The sequence below is a fragment of the Belonocnema kinseyi genome, chromosome 10 (assembly GCF_010883055.1).
Source record: "Belonocnema kinseyi isolate 2016_QV_RU_SX_M_011 chromosome 10, B_treatae_v1, whole genome shotgun sequence".
In the NCBI taxonomy this organism is placed as follows: domain Eukaryota; kingdom Metazoa; phylum Arthropoda; class Insecta; order Hymenoptera; family Cynipidae; genus Belonocnema; species Belonocnema kinseyi.
In genome coordinates, this window is record NC_046666.1 from 90,310,482 (window position 1) to 90,327,162 (window position 16,681).

At 37.9% G+C, this 16,681-nt stretch overlaps 2 protein-coding genes across 4 annotated transcripts in view; one reads left to right on the plus strand and one right to left on the minus strand.

The window, feature by feature from the left end:
• LOC117182210 (rab5 GDP/GTP exchange factor) overlaps positions 1-16,681 on the plus strand; it is a 52,729-nt gene that overhangs the window by 33,838 nt on the left and 2,210 nt on the right. For 2 of the 3 annotated variants that reach the window (XM_033375276.1, XM_033375275.1), the window contains exons 4-7: positions 2,802-2,931; positions 3,026-3,123; positions 3,486-3,742; positions 16,332-16,463. In XM_033375276.1, the coding sequence (XP_033231167.1) occupies positions 2,802-2,931; positions 3,026-3,123; positions 3,486-3,742; positions 16,332-16,463 (617 nt within the window). The remainder of the gene's footprint in view (positions 1-2,801; positions 2,932-3,025; positions 3,124-3,485; positions 3,743-16,331; positions 16,464-16,681) is intronic. The other variant, XM_033375277.1, reaches the window with a different exon arrangement.
• Positions 537-16,681, minus strand: part of LOC117182211 (D-glucuronyl C5-epimerase B) — a 66,174-nt gene continuing 50,029 nt past the window's right edge. Inside the window, exon 7 of the mRNA XM_033375285.1 lies at positions 537-763. Within this exon, the coding sequence (XP_033231176.1) occupies positions 723-763 (41 nt within the window). The 3' untranslated portion in view covers positions 537-722. The remainder of the gene's footprint in view (positions 764-16,681) is intronic.

A 16,681-nucleotide genomic window follows, 5' to 3' on the forward strand; every position in this document is an offset into this window, starting at 1 on the left:
ATGAAAATTATGTAAAATATTAATAAATTAATTATTATTAGATAAACTCCTTACCTTTAAAAACACAATAATGAATTTAAATTTAAATAACATGGATCAAAATAATTAGGTATAATTATTCACAGTATTATTTATAAATTAATTAATAATTATATTATTATAAGAACTGGAGATAATAAATAAAAAATTATCTTTAATATAACATTTTCTAGTTGAGAAAATCATTAAAGCCAAAGCTTAGTTAAATAATTAATTTTAAAGGAGTAGATTTGATACATTTTTCTTAATTTATTATTTTATTATGTATAATTGTTACCAACTCCAATCTTTTCTACTTACTTTATCAAATTGTACCCTGTTTTACCAAGTGAGTAGCAGGTAAGCCACCATTCATTTTAGTTCCTGAAAAATAACAATAAGGCAAACAGGGCGCGCTTTCGGACCTTTAATTTTAGTTCCCAGATGGCTAAGGCAAACAGGGCGCACTGCGGTAAGTCGGTCGAAATCAAATACACGGCATAAGCAATCTCCCACCTCATCTCTGCTATTACACGTGCTTCGATTTTCAGTAAAACCACTAAGAATTACGTCACGAAAAATAATGTCTACTTTTCTCGTAAACCAATAACAACGCTGCACTTCGATGCAAAAAATAATTTTTTCAGCGTTGGCATCACTGTACCAGTGCTTCTTCCCTCTCCCCACTTTTCGCACAGTCATTATCATGACGTCACACCAGTGCTTCCAGTACTCCCAGTGAAATCTAGAACAAAACCTTAGCTTTGATCAGTGGCACGGGGCTGAAGTGAGGTCATAAGTAAAAAAATCGAAAGAACCTAATTGCTAAACCAAATTATTATTGTTTCTCCTATATTAATGCTAGGTAGTCGTGTTTTTTTTGTTTTGAAATGTTCAACTTTTTGTCCAGTTTTCACTTTTGTATGATAATAATTAATGCAAGTTAAACAAAAACAGTTATTTAATTATGTTCTTATTGTTTATAACTATCTACTCTTATATAAGTGATATAAAATTACTGTTTTTTTATGTTCAACTTTCCTCTGCCGTTTTTAGTTGAATAAACATCTCTTTTTTATATTTATCTGTTCATTTATTTTTAAGGTTATGATTATTTTTGAAAAAAATTGTTGAAGGTATCATGCTATGTCCACAAAGTGGACAAAAAAACCGAAACTTTCTAGCATTAGTCAAAATGAGTATTATGAACGATAATAATAAATTATTTAAACAATTAATTAAAAAATTTTAATTGATTATCCACCTCACTATTATTGGAAATCAGACAAAAAGTTTAAAATTTCAGAAAAAATGCAAATTTCTTGCATTATTCACCTTGCTCTAATTGGAAATTGGACCAAGAGTTGCAAAATAAAAAACAGCCGCATCTTTTTAGAATTACACAAATTGCTTATTATTACCAACAGTAATAAATTGTTTTAAAAATATTTTCAAACATCAAACTATTAGGAGTACGAAGTACTATTTCATATATTAGCAACAATTTGCATTAGAAAACCGTAAAAAAAATGATTATTAGCGCCAAAAACTTGCAAAATCCAATTTTTTTACTTGTAGGGTTAGTTTAGAATCACATAAAACAGACTTATAGGGTTGTATGTGGAGACTAATATTTTGTTCGGATTATACAGCTCATTGTGAAGAAAAATGTTGAGTTTCAATAATTTCAGCTGATAGTAAGTTAACACATACGACCTGTGGACGGTTATGAACAGTAAATTCCTATTCTAGACCATTGTGGTCGGTACGAAGGCGCCGATCGGACTCGATTCGAGTGCGTGCGCGGCAATAAAAAATCTCTCGTATCGTTTAAACAAAGTGAAAGATTTGGCTCAAATTTTCTCAAAGTTTTCCTTAAACGTCAAGACTGAACTTTTCCACTGGAATTTTTTCTTCCGCGAAACTTCCCTGCAGATTTTTTTTTCATCAAAGTCTGAGGAAGTGATAATTACTGATGGTAATGGGTTGCGAGAATTTTCATATTGCAAATATCAAAAAAAAAATATTTTTAAAGCATAATTGGCATCGGCAGAGGTTTTACTATTTGGGGGAAAACCCCGAGATCATTCCCTCCAGCAAAAGCAATGCAAGGGTTATGGGGGTACACTGGTACGAGTACTGGGAGAGTGAGTCGAAGCGCTACGGACGTTATGGAATCCACACGCTCAATTGCAATACAGGCGAGAAAAATCTACATGCCTGTTTTTTGAGCTATAACTAAATTGCCGTAATTTTTATAATATTACTATGACAATTTTTTCCTCGTAATCGTAGACGTATAAGTTACACAAAAGAAGGGCTTATTCAGAAAGCCGTCATAACTGCAGTTCTATGATTGTTGGAGAATTGTATTTTTTAGATTTTTAAGAAATTTAGTCTACTTTAACTTATCTTGTGACAACTTTCAACTATGATGTACAGGAATTGAGTTTTTTTAGAAAAACTAAAATAAATTTTTTATTTAGTCACATTTTTCGATAAAAATAATTTTTGAAAGCTATATCTCCTAAAATACTGGAGGTGTAATGTTTACCTTTTTTAGTTGTACAGTGAATTTTATGCCGATGAATTCTCATAGACCATGCCGAAGTATAGGCAATATTTTAATTTTGCAGAGGAAAAGATTTGTATTACCTTTTGTGTTATAATAAGGAAAAAATGCATAATAATATTATAAAAACTAAGAAACTTTAGCAACAGCTCAAAAACTAGGCGTCTAGATCATTTCCGCTGGTGGTTTATTTTAATCCATTCTTATGCAGATTTCTCGACAGAAACCAAGGAGAAACTTTTGGATTACGTTGAAAGGTATACGATGACTCTGTTATACAGAATTCTGTTTTGCTCTCAATATACAACTGACGAGGAAAAAGATTTAGCAATTCAAAACAGGTATAGTGTTAGAAATTTAAAAAACTGAAGTTCTAAAAACTGTTCATTACACAATTACAAAATAAGATTTTTTATTTTTCACATTTCTTTTCAGAATACGCCAACTTAATTGGGTCAGTGGTAAAAATTTGGAATGCAGAATTCACGAAACCAGCGCTGAAGTTCGGGAATTAGTTTACACGTCAATAACTGGTACGTTACATTTAAGCATTCCATGGACATAGGAAACACGGGACTAGGCATCCCATCCTAACTTGGGCAAGTGGGGTTGAATCCACGGGAGGGGGGAGAATTCCATGAGTGGGGAGAGCCGCCCTCTTACGATGTGCCACTTGATTATGCACACGAGCATTTTTTGCCGACAAACTGCGTGAAAATATAAACATGTGGGCGCTGCCATGTTTGTCGCCGGACATCAAAAGATGGCGGACCTCCCCCTCATTGCATCAACCCTTCAATGGCATGCCTAGTACCGTGTTTCCCATGTCCATGGAGAATTCGTATAAATTGTATATTTATCAAATTCATCAAATTAATAAAATCTCGCTGTTCAGATCTCTTAAATATGGACGCATCAAGGGCACCTCAAGAAAAATTGGCTTGTGTTGTTCGCTGTTGCAGAAACATTTTTTTACTTCTGCAACAATCTGTTGGTGCTCCTGCCTCTGCCGATGAATTTCTCCCAGCGTTAATCTTCATTGTGTTAAAAGCGAACCCAGCAAGGCTGAAGAGTAATATTAATTTCATCACCAGATTTTGCAACGCAAGCAGATTAATGACTGGCGAGGCGGGTTACTACTTTACTAATTTGGTAAGTTTAGTGAGTCGATATATTTGTCGTTGCTGTTTTAATAGCTAAAATCTACATTTTGGAAAAATACTTTCTTCATTTCCTATTAATCCAGTCGCTACTAACATTTCTGTATGCAATAATAGGTCCCCGAGATTACTCTTTTTCAAAAGGTCAAAAAAAGGCACTTGATTACGAATATCATGGGTAGGTTTTCGAAATCTGGGTCAATTTTTGTTTTAAAAATTTCATTGTTTATTCGCACAAAAATATGATAAAATCCTTTTTGGCATGGCTGAGCAAAAATATAAATTTTTTGCGTCTTGGTCTTTTTTCGCACGACGAACTATTTGTAATGCACAACGTTATAAACCAATGATTTTTTAACAAAATTGCCACATTTCCACAGTTTTACCTCAGAATCTATCGCTCAGAAAAATTGTAAACTTGTACACTGTATATATCGAGGATAGATCTCTTGAGAGATAAAGAAATCTTTCGATCGAATGAAAACTTCTCTCCAGATTAACCAGTGTCATAATATTGCTTCCAATTGTTGCAAAACCTTTGTCTAGCATTAATAACATAATTTGTTGTTCATAATTTCTTTTGATAAATTGTTTATAACGATTGATATAAATAATGACCCTCAATAACCAGAATTGACTTTATTTTATTATTTTTATATTATTGTTTTTATTATCTGTATCCTTAATTTTACCGTAAGCTGAAGGGTGTAGTGAAAAAAGTGTGGAGGGAGGGGTTGATCGTAACTACTGTGTAAGAAAGGGAATAGGGATAGGCAGGAAAATTATAGAGGAATTTACGCTAATTAGCGATTACCTTTTTTTATATCATTAATTTTACCGTAAACAATATAACTATCTTTGGCAGCATTTTCGATACCTGCGTCTTATTGTTTATGACTGTTGTTATTAACGAAAACGCTCAATGAAGAAAATCGATTTTTTCTTAATTTCTGTATTAATCTATGGCATAAAATAAAAAAAAATTGAATGGTCGACCTATCAATAAATGGGCGGGAGTTATTGCAGACGGATCGTTGGGATCGGCTGAAAGAGCGCATAAAGGTCGCGAATACAAGATTCTTCGATTTTGATTAACAACGTGATGAGTTGTTCATGCGTAAGTTTTTGGTCTTTCAAGACCCGTTTTAAATTATGTTTGAAACTCTTTACTGCGGCCTCCCAAAACCTGCCGAAATAAGGGGACAGCGGTGGATTTAAGTGTCACTCAATTCGTTTAGACAAGGCAAAAACTCTTATCGCGTGCTTAAACTCTGTAGTGTCGAACATTGCGTAAATCTAACTGAGTTCCTTATTGGCCCCAACGGAATTTGTCCCATTATCGAAATGGATATGTTCTGCAACCCACCTTCGACAGATAAATCTACGCAATGCTGCCAAAAAACCTTCTGTCGAGAGATCGGTTGCGAGTTCAATATGTACCGACTTAGACACCATGCAAATGAAGACAAAACCGTAAGTTTTGACGATAACTTTGTTGCGAAACTTCTTTTCTTGGATGAGAATCGGACCGAAAAAGTCTACCCCCGTGCGAATAAAAGCTGGAGCTTCCGTCACCCTGGCTTCGGGCAAAACAGCCATTTGAGCCTGCATCAATCTAGGTCGCTGTCGAATGCATTCGACACATCGATGGATGATTTTCCTGTTTCGGTTTTTTCTGTTCAAAATCGAGAATTTCTCCCTGAGAGCGTATAAAGTCGATTGAATGCCAGAATGCTTATTGTCTTCGTGACATTCGCTGATGATAAGATCGGTAATTGGGTGTTTACTAGGTATCAAAAGAGGATGTTTTTGACTATAGATCAAATCTGACTTTTTCAAATGACCACCCACACGAATGAGCTCATAATCATCGAGAAACGGATTTAATTAATCGAATTTGGTAGACTTCCGATATAAAGCTGTGATTTCACCAGGAGTCGCCTCTTGAACCGCCGCGCGGCGTTTGATCTCTTCCGGGAATCTTTCACGCTGGAGCATCGCTACCAATCGACGTTCTGCGTCGCTTATTTCTCGACATGATAGTGGACGATTTCTATGAGACTCTAGAGTTTTGCAACGTAGAAAATAAGCAACGATTCTGGTGAGACTTTTGAACGATGAGACGCGAGAATAAATGTAATCGAAAGTTCCTGCGAGGAGCAGACACGTACCTGCCTGTACACCAGGTATCTCGATCGATGGGATTTCAACCAACCTAGGCCATTCCTTTTTAGGCCGAGCCAACCAACTGGGACCTGAAGTCCAGAACGAAATTTTTAAGAGAACTGCTGGTAATTGTCCTCTGGAGAGAGAATCTGCAAGATTGTCCTCAGACCGGACATGTCTCCACTGAACCTGATCCCCTAGCGTCTAGGTCTCTGCGACTCTGTTCGCTTCGAAGGTCCTCAACAGATGAGCCTTTTTTAGCCAACAAAGTACGATAGTGGAGTCGGACAAGAAGATTACTCTCTTTATCGGAAAGTACAATTGAGCTTTTGATTGCACATAAAGTTTTTTGAGAATCGTAGCTACACAAATTTCTAAACGTGGGACTGTGACACCACTTAATGCAACTACTCGAGACTTGCTACAAACCAAATTAATGGTAACGATCCCTTTTGCATCTAACGATCTGACGAAAAGACATGCTCCATACCCTTGAACGCTTGCATCACAAAATCCGTGGATTTCTATCTCCACTGGAATCGCACACAGTAGATTTCTAGACTTTGAGATATCCTGCAGAACAGGGAGTTAAACAGTTAATGATTTCCATTTAGCCTGGATGTCTTGAGGAAGCGATTTGTCCGACGTGACTTTAACCTTCCAACAATCTTGTATCAAAACCTTCGCGTAAAGAATTACGGGCCCTAAAAAATCAAGCGGGTCGAAGATTTTTGAAATCTCCGACAAGACCTTACGTTTGGTCGAAGAGTTTTGAGAGTAGGTGAGAATATCGCGTTGGGAATCCTAAATTATTCCAAGAATTTTCTGAATCAGATTTTCTTCGATGCCGTAATCTAAATTGAAGATTTTCTTATCGATATTGTGTAGAGCCGAAGTATGATTGGACGACCGTTGTCTGATAATGAAGCCACCACGAGCTAACAGTTCAATCATTTCGTCGCGACTACTTAGAATTTCTTCGATTAAATTTGCGCCGGAAACCAAATCGTCAACGTAAAAATCGCGTAGAAGAATTGTGCTAGCACGTGCGAAATCCTTTCCTTCATCGAGAGCATTTTGGTGTAATGTGCGAATCGCGAGAAACGGTGCGCAGGCGGTCCCGAATGTCACGGTGTTTAGTTGAAATGTCCTAATCTTACCTTGATGGTACCACAAAATTTTCTGAAACGTCCTATCATCTGGATGAACTAGTATGTATCTATACATCTTTTCGATGTCCGTGGTGATGACATAGGTTTGCGTTCGGAAGCGCAGGGTCTGTTTAAAAATTGTATTTTGAACCATGGGACCTGTCAAGAGAACCTCATTGAGTGAAATGCCTGTCGAAGTTTTAGCTGACGCGTCGAATACTACTCTAACCTTCGTGGTCTCACTGGATGTTTTGATCACAGCATGATGGGGAAGATAACATCCCTCCTTGGTATCCTCACACAGAGTTATGTGGTTGAGTGAAACATACTCTTCCATTACCTTATGGTATTCTGACTTTAAGTATGGATTGGATTCGAACTTTCTTTCGAGCGAATAAAAGCGCTTTAATGTTTGACCTCTAGATTCGCCTAACTTGAATTTACTATCCCGAAAAGAACGTCGAACGATGTACCTTCCGTTAGCATCACGTTGGGTATGATCTACATAGTGTTGTTCGCAAGCGACGTCATCACGAGACTTTAAAGGTTCATGGTCAAAATCTTGTATAGCCCAAAAACGCTCGAGGAGTTTATCCAATTTTACAACATTACAAGAAGCCCCCGCAGATGCTATAATACTGTCTGATTCTCCTGCTACGATCCAACCTAAACTTGTTTTTTGTAAGATGATTTGAGCCATATGGTGTCGAAGTTCAACTTGACCTACCGATAACACTGCTAAGGTTGTACCTGCAGCTATCAATAAATCGGCTGGATTAGGCATATGAAACTGAGGGTCCGATAATTGTAAATTCTTAGGGATGTCAAACAAATTCCTAGGAAATGTTTCACTTGGCATGGGAGCGGCTATTTTTGTTACTATTAAGAAATTTAATTCTCGTTTGAAATGATTGTAATTCGAACAAAATGCGACCTTGATGTAATCATTAAATACCGTGCATAAACCGTTAACCGCCCAGATATCTATTGAACACGTGTGTTTAGATAAGTTAAATGAATTTGCGAAATTTTCGGTAATCAAATTAAGCGTAGAGCAAGAATCTAGTAATGCCCGTGCCATGAAACAATTTCCCGTGTCATTTTGAACTTTTACTACCGCCGTAGTCATTAATTGAGAATTTGAAGGGAACGCTTTGAAATGCAGGTCTGACCAGATAGTTATGCTTGCGAGGTTGCAGAAGTGGAAGCTTTTGATTTTTCCTTACTTTGAAAAGGGTCTTGTTTGATCGACTTGGGTGATTTTTCCGAATGTAACAACGTGTGGTGCTCTCGATCACACTTCTTGCAACGTTTCTTACTCTTACAGGGAAACGCGTGTTCGTATAAACAATTTCTACAAAGTTTGTGTGTCTTCACCAGATTCCAACCTTTTCGCATTTGGAGTTCGTTGAAAATCGGACACTTAAACAGACAATGCTGTTCCTTGCATTTGATGCAAGGAGTAGCCGAGATTCCCGGTGGTAGGCACCTATCTATTATTCGTATAACGATCTGCTCATGTATTTCGATGTCGACTTTTTTAAGCATGCTGATATCCTGTCGCGCTTTATCAATGAGTGATGAAAGGTGATCGGTATTCGCTTTCTAAAGTACCGGAAGATCAAGGATAGCATCAAGATGCTCCGCGAAGAGTATTTGTTTTTGATCATAAGCCTCGTAAAATGATTTCCACGTCTTGGAATAATTTTCTTCGCTGGGAGGGAAAGCTATTATTTGGTTGGAAGCTGATCCTGATGACGCGTTCACTAACTGCGTATGCTTAATGTAATCACTGAGATCCGACATTGAATGGACTAACGCCTCAAAGCTGTCTTTCCACGAAACCAACTTACTATGCTCCCCGCCGAAAGCAGGAATTTTTATTTCCGGTAATTTCGGCCGATCTTGTTTTCCGGAAATAGTGATGTTACTATGCGCCAATTTCGAGTTAGCTGGGGGGGGGGGGTCAAAGTTTGGAGTTTTGTGACCACGATAGCGATTTCGTAATAATCCGATTCGATGTCAAGAAGTGCTTGAAGACGAGGATGCCCCGGATTCAACCTTGTTAACTCGTCGTTATATCTTTCGTATTCGATAAACCGAGTTGAAATTCCTTTTGAACGTAATTGTGCATTTATCGGGTCGCATTTCGAATCCTTTATATAGGTATTTAGTTTCGCGATTGTTGTTTCTAACGAAATTCCCTTTTGTACTATGTACTCTACCCGTGCCTGTTGTGCCCCGGTTAACGCCATTATGATTTGCCGATATCTACCCGACAAAAACTAAATTTGAGTTAACTCACGTGGTCGCAACAAAAAATAAAAAAATAAATCTTTCCACCTTTTTTATTAATTATTTTAATAAGTATTTTAGCGGCTCTCGCATCCGCTCGACACACTGAAGGTTCACGGCTCGACCCCGGGCGAAACTGTGTTACATATTTTTACGCTGATTATGTATTAGCCCTTATTTTTGAAGTTTGTATTAATTATGATTATAAGATTCGATGACGAACAAATCAATTAAAGTGAAAAAGTTTTACTTTCTCTGTTTACAGAATTAACTAACAAATCGTAAAAAATCGTGATAATTTTCTGAAACAGGCGACTTGGTTCAATGACCAGGATACCTGAATCGGTTCACTGTCGCATGAACCGAATGTATCTAAACCCGAATTACCGAAATTCTTCAAAATCGAAACAACGATTAATCAATTGTAATTCGCGATATATCCCGCACTAATTTTCACTGAATGAAACGAAAAAGGTTACTTAGCTTTAAGATTGTTGAGCCATGATGGTGATTAGGGATCCTTGCTGGAGCGACGACCCTCTGAAGACTCAAGGCGTAAGTATTTTTGTTGCTATAAAGACTGGAAGTGGAAGCACTTTTAATGATGTGAAGACTGGAAACGGAACACTTTTAGTGCTGTGAAGACTGCAAGCGGAACAGGCTTTGTTCCTTGCCATGCGGTCCTCACGTGGTTCAGTGCGTGCGCAACCCGGCCCCGGAAATGCGACGCGCGAGTTTCACGACACTGCGTGCCAATGACCGCGCGTGAACACAAAGGCACTTTTTTAAATCGAGTAATGAGGCAAAAATTGACCCCACAGGAGGCATCATGTTACAACGCGTGCTTTGAGTCGAATCGTCACACGCGGTCGCGACCGCGAGTCTTGACGGATTTTCGGTTTCACAAAGTACCCCTGCTACTTATGTTTATGGGATAGTAGAGACAGAGATCATCATTACAAGGTAAGAAATTGTCCATCTAGAAAGTCTCTCAAACCTGGATATAAGATCCTGTCCTCTAAGAACCTCTTGATAAGAACGGTAAATGTTTCAAGTTTTTGCAAAAGGTATTCCCTAAACTTTCTGATGCCAAAATTAAAGAGGGGGTGTTTGATGGTCCTCAAATTCGGAAACTGTTCAGGGATGATGAGTTTATCAAGACGATGAATGCTAAGGAGAAAGCAGCCTGGCTTAGTTTTCAAGCAGTTGCCGAAAACTTCCTAGGAAACAGAAAAATTCCACAATACAAAGAACTAGTTGACAAGATGATCACGGAATATAAAAAACTAGGATGCTTGATGAACTTGAAGCTGCATTTTCTGCACTCTCATCTTGATAAATTTCCGGAAAACCTGGGACACTTTAGTGAAGAACAAGGTGAACGTTTTCACCAAGATATTAAAGTTGTTGAAACTCGTTACCAGGGACGTTGGGATGTTAATATGCTTGCAGACTTTTGCTGGATGCTAAAAAGAGAAACACTGGGACAAAACAGGGAACGAAAAATAAATCCTCTACATAGATCGTTTGAAGAGAAAAGAACTCGATACAGCTCAAAAAAAGAGAATTAAAGTAATATGCCTTTTCTCAAGAGTTTTACCAAACAGCCCTTTTAAGGCCTCGAATTCGTAATTGGAAATTGGAATTAGAGCACTTTAAATTCAAAACCAGCGACCCCGAATACCCCCGAGTAACGAGTTTCAAGCGAATCTGATGAATTTTTTCAAAAAGTTTCCGCCATTTTGAATTTTGAAAAAATAATATCAAGTTCGTAATTAGCGACCCCGAAAACCCGCGAGTAACGAGTTTCAAGCGAATCAAAAATCCTGATCTGGTGGGGTCAAATGAACCCATGATTCGGATTCAGCGACCCTTTTTTTGTTTGTTTTGACTTTTATTTTGTGTGGCTTTGTTATTAATAATTATTAATAAACTATCAATTTATAATTATTGACGAATTCGTTCTTTCGACTGATACTAGTGACTCAGTGAAGATAGCTGAAATTTAAAACAATTAATATTTTCAAAACTAGGCACCACTTACAAAAAAGCCGTGACACGTATCGAATGAAATTCAATAATCTTTCGAATTATGCTCACACGACCTCGATTTGAATTTCGACCCTCAAGCCTTGCCCGTGTGAGAATTTGTGAAAAATGAATTATAAAATCATTTGATTCTCAAAGTTTTAGTCTTCAATATTGAATACTTATTTTTAAAATGCGTTTAAAATGGAAAAACGTGGAGTGGAGTTATTTTGCAATTTAAGGTAAAATAATAATTGAATAATACCGATGGCAGTAAGCTAGGTGGTGATTCTTGACTTAGTGAGATCTCAACGGTGAAGTAAGAATGGACGCGATTGGCGCTCGGATAGGTGTCCGTTCGTATTCTCGGTTAGTCGTATTTTCGCTGTTCTTAAGGAGGTTCAGTGATAGAATTTATAGTCAATAAAGTGTCTAAAACTTTTGTCATTGCAAAAATGGTAAAAAGATATCACAAATATTACCATGAATTATTAGACACATCGCTCAATAAATTTCAACTTGAAAAAAGTTTTCGAAATCAGTAAATATTATTCAAAGTTCGACGTTTGACTCAAGTCTCAAATGAGCACTATACTTTTCGCTCCCGAGCTTCACAGGTAGTTGCCGGCTGAGGGGAGCGAACGTCCCCTTCCACTGCACGGACTACGGATCTATCCTCTTCTATTACGCCCTCTCAAGCAATGTCCAACCCTACTCTCCCTTCCATTTCTAGTCCAGTGATATCTGAAATCGTACTGAAAATAGATTTGAATGCTTTTTTCCGCACCACCCTGGGGGTAAAGCATAATAAGGACCGTTTTTTTAGTGGTATCCCCAATAGGCCTAATCCATGTGTCAATACTATACAATACTGTACAATACAATACTATATAATACTATACTATACAATACCATACAAGGTCAAAGTAATTCAAATAAAAATTTTGTTCATCTAAATCTTTAAAGCGTGAAGCATGTAGAGACTTACTTTTGGAATCTGCCATAATAACGCGATACTAGTTCAACAAAGGTCAATCTCGAAAGTTCTTTGGACTGATACTTTTTAATTTGTTTTAAAACAAACAAATGCTTCGCGTTTCGATCCAAGGTTCTGAAATCTATAAGGCAAATGAAAACTGTTAAATTTAATCTCCGTTTGAAGTTGAATGTCTTGCAAAACCCCAGTGAAATAGAAAACATTTAGATGCGTTTGATTGAAAGACTGATTAAAATAACTGTGGAAAGATTCATGAGCACAAGCATCTCCAAAATTAAGAATGCGGAAAATGAAAAGAGCGGGGGAGAGAAGGGCTGAATATTTCTAGACTTACTGCCGTAGTCCGTGCAGTGGAAGGGGACGTTCGCTCCCCTCAGCCAGTGGCTACCTATGAAGGTCAGGAACGAAAAGTCAATCGCGTTCTGAAATGATAGTGAAGTGCTTTCCAACGTCGCAATTATGCTAATTGAACGCTGGGAGCCAGAATGAGAGCTTAGTATTTGTACACACGCTCAGTCCAGCTACACTCATACAACTGTTCAATGCGATGTTGCCGAGCACTAGTTCTCAGCCGATACGACACGGCAGTAATTTATTCAGCCACCCAGGCAGAGAAAGCTTTAGTTTGACATGAGTATATTAATATCGCGGTAACTACAGAATGTCTACATCTAAACTCGTCTGTCCGTAACCGGCTGCACGCCTAAGTTTTGGTTTTATGCAGTTTTCCACTACCCTGACCAACAGGCCCGGCGGAACGTGGGTTATCTGTCTTTCTCACTCCTTAAGAAGCACGAATGTAGAGGAATTAGAATAAGTGAGACACTCACATGTGAAAAACCGTCATTTTTTCCACATGCGAGCGTCTCCCTTACTCTAATTCCGTTACATTCACGCTTCTTAAGCCGGGCCCGCTGACCAAATTTTCAGATCGGATGCAAAAAAGAGATGTATAATTTTATATACATGCATATTAGGAATTTAATACCTCATCTTTTTCTCTTATTAAAAATGTGATCTCCTTTTTATTTCTCGAATTATTTACGAAAGAAACTGTTTTTTCTCTAATTAAACCATTCATTTCTTCATTAAACCAGATCATTTCTGAAGTCAAACGGAACTTTTTTTAGCCTGTTTGAAATAGCAGTTAATAAACTATTGATATTTTAATACAGTGAAACCCGTCAATAGCCCTTCCTTCTATTGCCCTTCTGAGAATTGAAGCCGCACTGCAAGTAGGTATAACAGGAACTGCGCGGGATCTGCAGTTGTGACTCAGGAGAGCACTCAGGTGTGAACAAAAAAAAGCGGAATGGGCTATAATGAGTTAGTTCCCACCCACCGTCAACCTCAAAATCTGCGGTATAAAAGAGTTCACTGTATTTCGACGCGATCGATTTTCTGCCATGTAGATTGAGGTACGGTCGGTAAGACTAGTCGTTATTTCTATTCGGAGGTCGAATTTAATATAGAAAAACGATCATAAGCAATCTGTACTGGAAAGTGAAACGAGGGTAGGAACTTAAAGGAATGCGCCAAAGTTTAATTAGTAATTAAGTATATTCAAATTAAGTATTACAATAAGCTCGAAAATTCCTCACTCGAGTTACGCTCAGAGATCATATGTATAGTTTTCCCGCACAAAGGATAACGTTCGAATTCGTATAATCACGCGCTCGGTTAAACTCTCTCGTTACGCTCATTTTCGCATATTTCTCTCCATTTCACGTACGTCTCTAACGTTCGCCCATCAGCGCCATATGTAGGGTTGTGGCGCATAACTACTAATATTCAAAACTATAACATTCGGCCATCCTCACAGTAAACTCGTCCTCGAGTTAATATCACAAACTTGAATCTTACAAACCAAATTAACACTTGCTAAGAATAACTATTCGGGTTCTGGATAACTTTTCGCAGGACGCCGATTTCGCTTAGGTCTTCCTTTGACATATTCGTTGTCTGATGATTCAACTGGTACATCTCGTTCCGAATCGAAGTCGCGATTGTCTTTTGAATTCGAATTTATGTTCTGTTTTTCTGAGTTATCACTCTCTTCTTCTGAATCTTCGCCGTTCGTTACACTCGCATTTTCTGCCAATGGTGCTCGTCAAATTTTGAGTTGGCTTGCATGAGCGGTGGAAGCGTATCTACGCCCCTTTCAAACTACATGAAGGGCAGCTACTGCGTAGGTGTTTCCTGAATAGGTTGCGGTGACTACGAGCGGACCTCGAAATTTTCGTTGCAGTTTTCGAGACTCCCCTGTCGGTTCAGGGACATCCTTCATGAAAACAATGTCCCAATCTCCCCCGTTTTCGTCTTAAACACTGGCTTCAATTGCAGGAATTAACATATTGTTCGCACGTTCGACTAAGCAATTTGCCTGAAGATGCCTGGGCGAATTAAGAACATGTTTGATAACATGCCTTGAACGGAATTCTTAAAACTTACGAGACGTAAAACACGAACCCCGGTCAGATTTAAGCATCGCTTTAATCACGTTAATAGTCTTAGTGTCTTTGACTGCTTTCAAAATAACGAATTTCATCAGATTATCTTTCATAATAAAAACGTACCAATTCTTAGAAGTAATGTTCATAAAAGGGACTTCGTGGTCTATATGCATGATTTGGAAAGGTCGATTTCCTGGTTTTATCGGATGTAATTCTTCGGCTTGGCGACCTGTTTTTGCTTTTGTGAGCATGTATTGTACACAAATATAAATGTTTTAGCTGACGTAGCGATTCATCTCAGGAAAAAAATAATCCATATTTTATTCAAAGTTCTCTCAATTCCCGTGTGACTTTGGCAGTCAAGATAACGCACAGCCATACTCTTTCACATAGATTTCGATACGACGTACAATACATTTTCATTGATTCGCTTGTGCAAAATTCCACATTTCATTTAAGAATCCCTAACCTCACTTTTCTCATGACTAGTACGCTCGCTGACAGGTTTTTTGTTGTTGTAATTTCTCGTTTCATTCGCAACTTTTCATGAACATACTGGCACATTAGAATCTTGCCAATTCGAAAATCAGATCCAGGGATAGCAATGTCAAAAATAGAAATTGTCAGCGAGTCTCTAGGCCGAACGTGCAAAAATTTCTGATTCTGCTGTTAATTATTTCGGTTTTTGTAGGCGGGTAATTCAATTTTAAGTTTACAGTTCGAAAGATCTCGGAGGCCTTTTTATGCTGATTGAATTTTAGACATTTCTGTAATAAGTCGTTTTTTCCGACAAATACCTTAACTATAGGACTCACAGCCGCTTGCGGGTTTCGTAGATCTGGACTGAAACCCTTACAGTTTCGGTTGGGTGAGCGTGTGTCGAACTTTTTCTCCGGGGCCTCTTATCCATTAACCCCTCTTATTTCTCGGGACCCCTCCTATTTATCAGAACTTCGGTTATCATACTGGACTCCACCTATCCTTTGGGGCCTTTGCTATTCGAAGGGACCCAACCTAACTTACTCAACCCCACATATTTCTCACAGCCCAGCAACCTAACCTTATCCACATAACCCCACTTAACCAGACTCTTATAGTCCCATCGATCTCGGAACCCGTCTTATTCCCCGGGATTCCACCTAGCCTTCAAGACCCTTACAATTCCACGGGTGGCTCCCTATCCCTCGAGGCCCCTCTTATCCCACGGAACCCACCTTATGTTTGGTTCATTGGTTAGGCTACGAAATTGTTTTTGTAGGCGACTATATTTTATAATTGAAATTTTTTCCTTTAAAATAATATCAGACTACGTTTTTTTAAATCCAAGTCATCTCATCACTTTAAAAAGCTTGTAAGGTACAATTATGTTGATCGCCTATTTAAAATGAATTAACTATTAATTAATCTACATGTGCCTAAATAAGTTTTTCAAGGGCACATCTAAAATATTGTTTCATAGTATATACTTCTCATCTTTTATATATTTCTTAGTGCTGCGCGGTTTCTTTTATTGAGAATCTAACAGCAGAATCTCTAAACATGGCAGAAAAGGACTTCAACGCCTATATGTCCGGTGAGCGAGTACCTGCTAATACTTGGGATTCCGCTCTCATGATATGCGAGGTATTTTTCTATTATTAATTTTTCAAAATATAGTAAATATGGATCAAGTTCCGAATAGCTGAATTCTCCGATTTTCTTCAAACTCCGTATACTTATGTATTTAGACGCGTTGATTACAAATAGGATAGTGAAAATTCAAGACAAGGCGATTTTCATGTTGAAACCATGAAAAAAACATATAAAGCATAGTTTTTTACATTCTTATCAAGAGAAGGTAT